Source organism: Rosa chinensis, chromosome 7, assembly GCF_002994745.2.
Source record: "Rosa chinensis cultivar Old Blush chromosome 7, RchiOBHm-V2, whole genome shotgun sequence".
Taxonomy (NCBI): domain Eukaryota; kingdom Viridiplantae; phylum Streptophyta; class Magnoliopsida; order Rosales; family Rosaceae; genus Rosa; species Rosa chinensis.
The window spans coordinates 22,792,511-22,805,506 of NC_037094.1; the positions used below are offsets into that span (position 1 = coordinate 22,792,511).

At 39.1% G+C, this 12,996-nt stretch overlaps 2 protein-coding genes across 2 annotated transcripts; one reads left to right on the top strand and one right to left on the bottom strand.

The window, feature by feature from the left end:
- Positions 1-550: 550 nt before the first annotated feature.
- On the bottom strand, positions 551-4,631 carry LOC112179211 (putative glycerol-3-phosphate transporter 4). Its single transcript, XM_024317555.2, has 3 exons — positions 3,212-4,631; positions 1,761-2,303; positions 551-964 (listed from the first exon to the last, which is right to left on the bottom strand). The coding sequence occupies exons 1-3, from the start codon at positions 4,257-4,259 to the stop codon at positions 927-929; spliced, it is 1,629 nt and encodes a 542-aa protein (XP_024173323.1). The 5' UTR covers positions 4,260-4,631; the 3' UTR covers positions 551-926.
- A 1,312-nt stretch (positions 4,632-5,943) lies between these two features.
- Positions 5,944-7,852, top strand: LOC112179212 (50S ribosomal protein L19, chloroplastic). The gene is made up of 5 exons (XM_024317556.2): positions 5,944-6,104; positions 6,201-6,554; positions 6,776-6,862; positions 6,953-7,086; positions 7,300-7,852. The coding sequence occupies exons 1-5, from the start codon at positions 6,081-6,083 to the stop codon at positions 7,406-7,408; spliced, it is 708 nt and encodes a 235-aa protein (XP_024173324.1). The 5' UTR covers positions 5,944-6,080; the 3' UTR covers positions 7,409-7,852.
- Positions 7,853-12,996: the final 5,144 nt, after the last annotated feature.

A 12,996-nucleotide genomic window follows, 5' to 3' on the forward strand; every position in this document is an offset into this window, starting at 1 on the left:
AAAATCACTATGATGTTTTTGAGAACAAACGCCTGAAAGAGTCCTGTTAACTAAGAAAATCACTAGTATGTTTCTGAAAGCCATGACGGAACAACAACAGTAGTAGAGAGAGCGCGCAAGGAATACAAATGAAGTAGGAATGATCAGAGAGAGAGATGCACAAACTGAAAATTTGAATGAAGAAGATTGTGGCCACTCGTGCGTATATGTTGTGCATGACTTTTGGCCGAGATAGGGACTGAAAAGGTTTCCAATTCAATAGCATTTTGAAAAATAGACTTGCTCCTTGTAGGATATGTAAGACCAAATAAAAGAAGGATTACAAACTCATATCTACTACCAGTCTCTTGAAGGAGTTGGGACCGCTAGATCAGTATTTAATTCCAATCGGTAATACTCATAGATTATTGATTAACCAATCGTTTCCAACTCCTGTAATACTTCTCATGAAACATTTAAAAACCATGCATAAGAATATTGAGCCTCCAACTCCTATAATACTTCTCATGAAACATTTAAAAACCATGCATAAGAATATTGAGCCTGAAGAAAACTGAAGTGCAGGTCCACCTAGATGGATCGAGAGAGCAAACATATGTTCTCACGATAGAACCTATCTTCAGCAATAGTCATAAATAATTTCAAAGACGAAGTTCTACTTGGAGAGGACAACTGACCAAAGTACAAAAAATCTAAATACTAATTATCAGTATACATATATTACAGACGATGAACACCAAAATGGGTGCTAGAAACTACTTCTGGAGCCAATACAAATTTGACATATAATGAGGCTTTTGGTTTTCTTTTGAAATAAATTTTGTTCAAGAGTACAAGGTACCACCTATATGTTGAGCTTGGATGTCTCAATATAGTGAACTTTTCGTTATCTTGGGCATGTGATGAAGCTTCTGCAGACCCTAGTATCATCGTTGATCACTTAAAAGTGGTTGGGATGCCGGAGCTACCAAAAAAAAAAAGGAAAGAACAAAGAAGATTATCAGTGCGGCCAACCAATATAAACATTATTGTGTACTCGCTTCTTAGGAGTCATAATCAGAACCGAACCATATCACACCACATCAAAAACAAAAATCATGTCAGAATCTCCAGATGGGTAGGCTATTTAAAAGCATTCCTCGTCTTTTAAAAACCTACTTAACTACAGCAGCAACTCAAATTCACTAAACCCATGAATCAGTTCACAATCAGAAAGGAAAAAAAAAACATGAATCATAAGATTCTGAACTGGCTCAACAGAGACCTTGAAACTTTATTAGTAAAGTAAGATGAAACCATATATAGTAGTTGAAATAGTGTAATCCATACAAGGAAGCATGTGCTGAGCAATAATCCACATTAATTCAGGCAATTGCTTAAACCATATTAGTTGCTCGACCTAGTAATGTGAGGTTTTAAATATGATAGTCAACATCTGATCAAGCACCCACTTGATTTGCGTTACAACAGATTGGCCACCATGACTAGATTAGCTTAAAGGATCACACAAAGGACTTTGGTCTCCCAAAGAAGGGAGTGGTATAGCACATATGCGCATGACCACATAAAAGAGGAGTGACACATGAGGGAGAATGCTTAACACTAGTTCACAGTGATTGGTTAAGCAAAAAAGGGATCATCCAGTCATTTGATATAATTAATATTGACTGGATAGATTGGCTGGAGAAAGGGCAATGAGTTTGTTTATGCACATACCTCCTTCCTAAGAAAACACAAAGGGAACATACAAGAAAGATTACCTCCAAAACTACGTCGCCCACTGGACACAGACGGTTTGCAAGTCTTCTCAGAAATTTCAGATATAACTAGACGTGATAAAAGAAGCCCCGCTATAAGTGCACAGACCATTAGCATCACAAATACTGCATCCCATCCCTTTGTTGAAAGGAAACCAGTCAGAAGAGGACCAAAAGCTGCACCAACCGATCCAGTACCATCAATGATGGCAGTAACTGTTGCCAGTGCTCGAGAATCACCTCTAAGTGAACTGTGAGTGCCAAGGTCTGCAGAAACTGCAGTTGTGATAAGTGCATAGGGCCCATTAATAAACAGTCCAGCAATCATCATAAGCACAATGTTGATATTGTGTGAAATACTCCCATATCTGCGATACAAAAGCATTGCTGGAATTGCAGCATACATGAAGCAGGCTGCTGTAGTAGCTCGAGCATTAAGTTTATCGGATATGTAGCCTGCAAGGATTCCGCCAACTATGCCCCCAACATCAAACAAAGTGGAGAGATTTCCAGCAGACTTCACAGAAACATACTCTCCTCCTATTTCTGCATAATGATAAGAGGGAACAAGGTGAGAACTTACATTAGTTACATTTATCAAATAATGCCTCAAAAATTCAACTACAGAGATGTCACTTAAGTTTTTCATGGCCAGTTCATAAACTGCATTTATAAATTTTTAGAGTGATAGCAGCAATGCCTCTAAATAACAACAACATTAAGGATAGTGAAATATATATATAAAAATAAATAAATAAATAAATGAAGTTTTAGTTTACTATCCACAAAAGTACGCATTCATGAATACACTGATAGGGGACCATCATAGAGATATTCAACTTAGAAGCCTCATCAACGGACTCTGTTGGTGCTGTTACTCAAACATGTTTGCCAACCAGATAAACCACCTATGGTGTACTAATAGCTGCCAGAGACTTGCTAGATCGCTAATTGTTTAAAACCTAGATTGTCAGCTAAAAGTTCATTACATACTCTTATATCTGATTCAGTAAAGGTTTTATAACTATAAAGATTTAATTGATCGCAGTGACTACCATCCATAGGATGTTTGGCAAAATCAAACATCTCTCTTTCAGAACTTGTTTCATTAAGCACAAATGCACATAAAGTAATAGCATTGCTTGTAGGATCGATGAGCTGCAGTAGATTACAGAAAATAAGATAAATGAATTCAACTCAATAAACTAGTCAGTGTCTGATACAGAAGTTTTGGGCTTGTATAGCATAGAGAAATGCTAGACCATAGTACATTCTGAATCTTCTGAATCTTCTTATTCTAAACTGAAACACTAAAGTACATTTGATAGAAAAGAAAAGACTAGAATCTATCTAACAAACAACACATGTTACAAGGTTTAAGTTATATCAGCAACTACATGGCAAAAAACCAAATATTGCAACCCAGGTATAAAAAGCTGTGAGGGATAAATTACCTGTCTGACTTAAATAAAATGGTAGCCAGTACAGAAATGTGTAGGCCACAAGCTTTGCAAAGAATAGGCATAACGCAAAGGGTATAACTCCTGGTATGGTACAAGCTTCAAGAAGACCAACACCTGTCCTACTCACAGACCCAGCTCTTGGAATATTTGTTTCACTTTCCACCCGAATTCCTTTTCCCATATTAGCTTCGTCATCATTAGGAACTGCCTCCAAACTCGCAGCTGAACCATGTGGACTAGAAAATCCAATATCCTCAGGATATGCAGGCAAGAACAAGAAAACTAGCACTCCTGCCAATGCAATAAACGCGCCCGGAACTATAAAACACCAACCCCAACCATAGTCCAGAACACTAGCAGCAAGAAGCGAACCGCTAATATTCCCAACCGACGTATGTGCATTCCATATACCCATTATCAAACCCCTCTTTCCCTTTCCAAACCAATTACCAATCACAGCAACAACAGAAGGCCAACCTGTTGCTTGGAACAAGCCAGCAACCATTTGCATCCCCAGATAGAATCCAAACACATGAATGTTCCAAAAGTACCCCATCCCAAATAGCGCAACGAAAACGCCACTCCCAATCATCCCACATGTCAAGAACAGCCGGAGGTCCAGCCTATCTCCCAAATGCCCAGCAGCGTACATTCCTAGAGAGTAACATGCTAGAAATGCAACATCAATCTCACCCAACTTGGACGTCCCGTCCTTGGTATTAAAAGGAGCCCAGCCCTTGGCTCTCAACCTATGATGATGATGATGATGACTCTCATTCCCCCCGGACACTGTCTTAATAGAAAACTGGCCAAGCCAGGGGAGGACCAAGCCATTGTCCTTGTTGGTGGGCTCAGGATACAGAACACTTTTAACTATACTACTGGGTTTTCTTGAAGCATGGTAACTAGCATAAGCTACAAACGTAACAAACAAAACCACATATCTATACGTAGAAAACCTCCAATCTTTTCCTCTAATGCTTCTGATCAACAAAATCCCAGGTGGGCTTCCTCTCACTGTATCAAAATCACGATCCATCCTTCCTCCAAAAACCAACAAAACCCAAACCCAGAAGAACACTTTCTCTCTTTCTCTCTTCACAGACGCTGCACCACCCTCATATCATATCACATTCATCTCCCAAATCCAAGCAACACCCAGAACGCAAAATCGTAACTTTCATACGTCAAAATAATAAAAAACAGAGAGAAAGAGCCTTACTGAATTGGACGGCGATGGTCGAAATTGAAAGAAACAGAGTGTGTTGGGGAAAAGCGAAGAAGGCGGAGGAGACACAGAGGAGCAATGAAGAAATGACGGAGGACACGTGGCAGGGTGTGAGAAGGAGAGAGCATTTTGTTTCTATTTACTGGACTGGGACGCCACGCCAAATTTTCCAAACAGAGCATGACGGTTGATCGTGATAGGGTGACCGGCGGTTTTCATTGAATGGAGTGACGGTGCGGGACGCGTGGCGGGTTTTGCGAAGCATGAATCACGCACGAGTACAAACTGCAAAAAATATAGAGCGTGTGGCATGATCAACGCTCAAATAGTATGGACTCTTTCACCTCAACCAGAAATTTGCAAGCGTCATTTGATAAGAACATGGTGATATGATTCTCATTTTAAATAGAGGGCGCTAAATTAGTTGTTTTCATATATCGCAAATGATATTTTCAGCGAGTTACTAACGAGTGGGATTGAAAATCAGCATAGTCGGATATCAGTACTATATCATCCTCAACCCAAATCCATTTTTTTGCATTTAAAAATGCGCATTTCTAGCTAGCTGATGTGCTGCCCAGTTAGTGATATATTACATTGATGAGGTACAAATAACCAAACTAAAGAAGTAAAAAAATGACATCACTTGATAAAACTCCCTCCACGAACCAGTCAACTTCTGAATTTGCGCATTTTAATTTGCATATAATATTTTTTCTTTTTTTGTCTCTTCGGTGTAACAAACTTAAAAATGTAGGGAGCACATTTATAGATCTAAATATTTATCAGAGTTCCTATATGTTCTGTATCTTGAGCAGGTGCAACACATGCAATTTGCTCAACATATAGTGGCTAGATGCGTTGAAACTCCTTTGATATATAGTTGCAATAGCTCAACCCTAAAGTCTCGTATACTCACTTGGCTCCGAAATGTACTTAGTTGGCTTATTCTCGTCATTTCAATGTTTTTTTTTTCTTCTCTAATCTGCCTGGTGTACTTGTAGTGGTGTTCCAAACCCACCCACACTTTTAAGATTGTGAAACCTTATATATTTCCCTGTTTTTCTCATTTGGGATTTGAGATATTGTAATTTTCCAATTTTTTGGGTTACTTAGGTGTATTCATCCTTATGATATAATAAGTAATCCAAAATCGTAACAGTGTATACAATATATACATTGCCTTGAGTGTTAATCTAATTTTTAATTGATGACATGACTCCAAACCCAAGTTTCTCAAAATCCTAACAATAAAGAGTACACAATGTATTGGTTTGATCTCATTCGACCGGTATAAAATCTCAGAGAAATCGTATAACCGAACCGAGTCAAACCGGCAATTGTACATTTACAACGAAGAAAGAAGGGGCCAAAATATATATATATATATATATATATATATATATATATATATATATTCAGTGCAGAGTGGCACGACGAAGTTTCAAAAATTGTTGTATCACGTGTAAATCACGTGACAATTAGATAGAACAGATAAGAGACCTTCGTCTTCCTCCTCCTCCTCTCCTCTCCTCTGAGCTCTAATCCATCCACACTCCCATGACCTCTCCTCTCTAACTCTCTCTCTCTCTCTCTCTCTCTCTCTCTGACAAACCCTAAATTCCCATAATCATGGGCTCCAAAGTCCTTCCTCAGGTACTTTCCTCTCTCTTTCTATGTGCACATTGATTGAGTGGGCATGTGTGCCAATTCTCACAATGAAAAGAATTTGAATTTGTGTGTGTTGTGCAGGCTCTGCTAACAATCCCAAGAAACCCAAACCACTACGCACCGGTAAAGCTCGGGTTTTCAGCCGCCGTGTCTCGTCGGTCTTTCTTCAATTCCACTGGGGTTTCGCTTTCCAGGGCTTCATCGAGCTCGATTAGGTCCAAATTCAGCCCCATTGTGGCTGCAAAATCTAGACGGGGCTTTGCTGTGAGAGCCGAGTCGGAAGGTGAAGCGGGAGCCACCGAGAATGAAGAAGCTGTTAGTGAACCGGCTTCAGAGGCCGTGGTGGAAGCTGAAGCAGAAGCAGTTCTGGAGTCTGAGCCTGAAGAAAAGAAGCCGCCGCGGAAGCCTCGTATCAAGCTCGGTGACATAATGGGGGTAACTTATTGAATCAATCCTTTGCCTTTTTTGTTTTCTTGTAATCGAAATTGCAATGTAGTTTCCAAGTATGCATTGTCATTGGGTGTTTTGAGCTGGAATGTAGAGTTAAGCATGTAATCGGGGAGTTAAATTGATTGTTCTGATGGCTGTAAACCTGTTTCTTTGTTTGGTTCTTGAAAATTTAGATAACGTTTGACTGAACCCTTCTGTTTGTGTAGATACTAAATAGCCGGGCAATTGAGGCGGCAGAGAAGGAAAGGCCAGTTCCAGACATTAGGAGTGGAGACGTTGTGCAAATTAAACTGGTATTTGTGTTTGTGATTTGTTTTTCCTTCAGATTTTATACCATTTCGAAGTGAACGTTTTGTGATTCTGTGTATGTATATGGGCCGCAGGAAGTTCCTGAAAACAAGCGTAGGTTGTCTATCTATAAAGGTATCGTTATTTCTAAGCAAAATGCTGGCATTCATACAACATTTCGCATTCGGAGAATTATTGCTGGCATAGGGGTTGAGATTGTTTTCCCTCTGTAAGTTCTTCTCCTATGTACTATATGTTCACTTGTCCTTCCCTTGATTTGCTACTTATGTATGTATGCCACTAACATGCTTGGATTCTCCTGCTCCCCTGAAGACTCTCCTCGAGTACTAATTAGTGAAAATCTTAAAATGTTTGTCATCATATCTTATATTTTCTGTGAAGGGAGTGTAGATGTTTTATGTTTCATTCCTTGTTATTGCAGATACTCACCGAACATTAAGGAGTTGAAGGTACTTAGTCATAGGAAGGTCAGAAGGGCAAGGCTGTACTATTTGAGAGACAAACTTCCTAGGTTCTCGACTTTCAAGTGAGAAATAGAGATGCAGCCGTTCTTCGGTTGTTTTTGTGTCTGAGTAGTCCCCTGAATCCTGTCACGTTTTAAGAATTATATCCTCGAATGCAGTTGATGTCATGTGTATCACTTGTCTCCAATAGTTTGGTTGTATGTATCAGTTCCTTTCCCTTTTTCAATTGTTCTTTAAACTCTGCTACTAGAAAGGAAGAAGTTTTTCCTCCAACTATGACATCAAACTTTCGACACTGCATGTAATTTATGTTTCCTTTACTGGCCACCCAACTGAAGTGTGGAGATAAAACCCTGTCTCTGTGTGACATGTCTGTGTTTGTGGATGTGAGTAGCTTGCAAATAGAGCTCTGTCTCAGAACATGTCTCAAATCATTTGTTAGGGCCAGGGCCACAATGTCCTGTTCCATGGTAAAGCATCAATTTCATAGAAAGTTGTTTCATCCTCTCATGTTCTTCTCCCCCCACCCCAACCCCTCCCTCCATGTATGCTATACTGAACTATACTAATGTATTGCTTCAATGATTCTTAATGTGTCAGCATTGGTGCTGGTTATTTGATTTTGTCTGTGGCTTTTAAGAATAGTAACTAAATTGCTTCAAAATTAGCATTTGCTTCTGTTAGTTTTGTGTTAAATCAGGCACATCTTAGACACAATTATTACACACACACACACACACACACACACAACCATCTTGCTTTCTCCAGGTTTAGATTACACTAACATCTGTTGTCATGATGAATTTGAAAGTAGTCATTAGTGATAGAGATTGATTGCAATTTTAGTGTGGATTCTGTTCAAGCTTTTGTGATCAATCAATTATGACATTATTGACTGCTTGACTCACCTTGGCTGGAAAGAAGCACCAGATCCCCCAAAACCAGACCGGCTCTGTTGTGTATCCTTTTCCTTAGACTATCTTTTCTAGTTTTGTAGCTCTCTTCATATTTGTATCATTCTGATAGAAAAGAATATGAGGAATGTCAGGAGAGGATCATGGGAAAAATAAATGAAATAATTTCTTATTTCCAGATTTATGGAGGAAAAAGCTATTCATAGTCCTCTTTGTTCACTTTACTACTCGGAGCTTGTTCTTTCTTCAAAATTTTCCAGTTCAGTCTTGAATAGAGTTGACAACAAATTAATTAGGAGGTTTGTGTTGTCAACAATAATCTGCATTCTATAGGTTCAATAGATGACCCATTTTATTGATGAGATTTTTACAGCAGATACAAACGTTATTTGCCTAACTTGAAGATACTGAAATTAGAAAAATTAAATGCTTTTGACTTGGACGTTATCACTCTGGTGCTGGGGTTGGACTTGCAGTGAAGTGGTGATCCATTTGTAGAGTGACCTTGGCGTGAAGTTTTTGTCTTGCTTGGCAGTGGCCATAGTTCCTTGAGAGTCCTAGCATACCGCTGTGGTTCGAAATTTCTACCACAGATGTAGTAGTCGTCCGGTTTTCAAGAGGGATAGCATATAGTCTAGCAATGTAGAAGGTCATCGGATACCTTGTGTTGCAGGATTGATAATCTTCTCTGGTCACTTCCATCAGGTTATGAAAATCCTTATCGTAAGAGAAAAGTAGAGTATCTCCAAAGTGAAACTCTTTTGTGGATGTCCAATTCTTGTAATCACCAAAAATACTTCACCCAATTGAGTCGCTGACGCTATAAACATCTCCAGCTTTGTGAATGGCCTCAGATGAAGAAGCTTCAGAACAAAAACTCAGAATAACCATTGTAACAAAGAAAATTGTTATGATATATAAAAAGAAGAGTGCGAGGAATTACAAACGGATCGGAGTATCAAAGAGAGATCTATTTGCCACTGAAAATTGTGTGACAAATATTGCGCTCACTTGGGCACATAGGTGTGATTTAGCCTAAATGGGACCGAAAAGGTTTCCAATTCTATATCAAGGTTAGAAAAATAGACTAGGTTCCTAGAAGAACTGGGAAATCCCAAGAAAAGGAGTACCATTGGCAAGAGAATATATATTTACTTAATTTCAAATTGCAAAGCAGCGAGTGAGCCGGAAAAGCAAAATTCAATGCTTCATCGGAGTTCATCCCTCTCTGAGTCTCTGAGACTGATTTATGAAGCCGATTTCACTATTTTCTTCGTCTGATACGTGTCCTCACCAAATGACTATATAAAGGGTGAGCTTAGTGCTCTTTCGCTCTTGGTGACTGAATATTCTTCGAAGCTGAGTCAGTTTGAAAAGAAATTGGATTGAAAACAAATTGGAAACCCTAGCAGAGTGAGTCGGATTGAAAAGAAATTGGAAACCCTAGCTTGCTTCCACCATGTGTTAGTCCCAAATTGAACTTGTCTCTCTCATTCGGTTTCATTTACGATTCAATTTGTTCTCACAGGCCAGCATTAATGATTTAATTCTCTGTCCTCTTTCAAAGCTAGAGTTTGCAAAATCAGTGTCGTCAATCAAGTGCGACGGTGGTGATAATCAGTTAATCTCCGTTCATCCCGATGAGCTCGATTTTCTGAGCACTTTCTTCATCTTTCTCTTTACAAATATACAGCTACACTCATATATGCTACAGAACAGTTTTGGAACTGATTTTAATTTAATTGCATGAACAAGGAACATTAGGCATTTTGTTAGTATATATACTGTGGGGGTTGTTTTCTAGCACTTGATTTGAAAGTTAAACGCTAGATTACTGATTACTCTAAGTATGAACACTAACAGCTTAGTTATTAACAACGGTTATCGACTTATCGTTATCTAGAGTTATAATTTGATGGTAGATAGGTTGAAATGATCGCCTCATAGATCGTTGCATATGAAGCAAATAGATGTCAACCTGCATTGGGCAAGGATGAATTTTGATGGAGCTTGTGGTGTCTCAACTGGGAAGGTGGGATTGGTCGGGTGCAGTCATTCGAAATGAATTTGGTCTAGTTGGTGCTTTAGCTATGCCCTTGAAGTATCCTCTAAGTTCTGCTGCAACTGAGGTATAGGCAATGTGGGTATCGGTTGCTATATTGCAAATAAATTGGTGTGCAAACACTTAACTTCATAAACTCCTTGGCACCTAATGCTTAATTTGGACTTGAGTGATAGTATTAGTGTTGGCTGTTCTTGATGGCATTCATTTATTAATGCGTGATTTTGCATCGGTCAGTTGGAAGCATGTCAGAGAAAAAAACAATCAAATTGCTCGTGGTCTATCTTAATCAGCATCGAAGTCAATGATGATATCGATGTATTGTAAGAAGGTTAGTCCTCCGTGAGCAAGTAGAAAAGAGTACCACCTTCCTCCTTACATCAAGGATTACAATCAACTTCCAGTTCTCTTTCTAATTAACCAAGGTGGCCGGACGATTACTGGTGGTTCGTGAAGGGCACCGAGGGCTGGACCGGGGTGGTTATGGTGGCGTTAATGCTCGTGGCATACACATTGGCTCAACCTTGGTTCCGTTGCAACCGACTAAGAAACCCCCGCTAAAACCCCAAGGCAGTGTTTGGGTAAGGGATTTGGAGGTCCAAATGGACTTCAAGGTGATGGGATTTTAAGGTGAAGGGATGATGGGATCTTGAAGTGAAAGGATATAAGTGATGAATTATACAAATGACTTGTTTGGGTAATTTTTTTGAGTGAAGGGATTTAATTATGAGATTTTACAAATATTTTTATTTTTGACAAGATTAATCTTCTTTTCTATTTTGCTATGAAATTGAGTGAATTGCACTAAATAAATGTAAAGACAAAACATTTTGTGGTCCACCAATTAATAATAAATGGAGCAACGAGTGAAATATTAATTCCAAAACATTTGATCCTTAGGTCTTTTGAATCCTGATTGAGGTCCAAAGGATCTTTCTTTTTGCTATTTTCTTTTTTTCTGTGGATTGTGATATTGGGGCAGCAATTTACAGAGTTGTGAAGATTGTTCCTTTCTATAGGCATTTCACTATTAAAAAAAAAAAAAAAACTCAGTTTGTTTCGGCAAAAAGCATAATGAATACTGATTTTGTCGTCATGGATAGTATTTTACGATGGCAAATTCTATTGTCGCAATGGCTAAATAACTTGCTTTATTGTTCGCAAAAAAGCTGAGTTATTATATAGAAATGGTACAAATTGTCTTAAAAAAATAGTTATTGTTGTAGGGAATTGATATTTGAGAGAGAATTGCTGTGTATTCTCATTGATAATAGAGGCCTCTTTATATAGAGGATTACAATGCATAGAATCCAAATCATACAAGGAAAGTAATCATACATTGAATAGGAATCTAGATCCTTCTAATGTAACCATATTACCACTAGGTCAAGTAACCTAGAGTTTGGGCCAAACACAAAATAGAGATTTACTTAAACACTCCCCCTTGTGTTGCCCAAACGTGGTGTTGTTGCCTCGCTAAAAACCTTGCCGAGTAACAAAAACTTAGTGCGACAAAAATAACCTCGGTCGAAGGGGAAAAAGAGCACACCACACCCTTCACGTTTCGAGACCATACATGTAGACACCTCCCCCTGATGTCTGCATCTCCCCCTGATGACAACGGTCATGGGAGTTCGGATAACTTCCGCAAACGATGCTACCAACATGTTTCTCTAAGGTAGAATTTAGGCAATGACTTAGTGAGCAAGTCTGCCACACTATCCTCAGATTGAACCTAGTTCACTTTGATATTAAGGAGAGTTTGTTGTTGCTGATTATCCTTGGTGATGTCGCTTTTGATTTAGTCTTGCTTCATTTGTTCAAAACAAGCAGCATTATCCTACATGCTCGTAGGCTTATCTGTGGTAAACTTCAAACCACAATTGTTCGAACATGCATAATTATGGATCCAATCCATATACATTCACGAACCACTTTGTGAAGAGCAATAATCTCTGCATTGTTCGAAGATATAGCGACTAGGGTCTATTCTGTAGACCTCCAAGATATCACTGTCTTTACCCATGGTGAACACTTAACCAGTTTGGGAATGACCTTTGTGTGGGTCAGAGAGATACCCAACATCAGCAAAACCTTCCAAAACGTTTATCATTTTGGGATGGGGATAGTGGACGCAGGCCAGTATTGGCAGCGTTCTTAGTGTGTGATGGCTCCGAATCCATCATCTCTCTATAGGGATAGAACAAGCTCATATCAATCATACATCTCAAGTACTTAAAGATATCTTTTACACCAATCCTAATGGCGTCGCGTTGGCGCAGAGCTATATCTTAGCTAACAAGCTTACTGCAAATGAGATGTCCAGTCTTGTGCATTGAGCTAAGTACAATAATGAGCCTATTGTACTTAACTAGGGCATTTCTGCCCCTAGCGCATCTTCGTCATCATCCTTCGAATGAAGAGGATCCTTTTCAAGATCAAGACTGCGGACGATCATGGGGGTGCTTGAAGGCTTGACCTTGTCAAAATGCCTAAGCATCTATCAACACGATGCTCAAGTTCCAAACCGAGACATAATTGTGTTCTCCCAAAATCCTTCATCTCAAACTCGGATTTCAAGTGTTTAGCGATTCTCCTTAACTCTTTAAGGGCTTCCAATGAAGATCATATCCAACATGAACCGCGATAGAATCCGAAACTTGTTATGGAAACGCGCG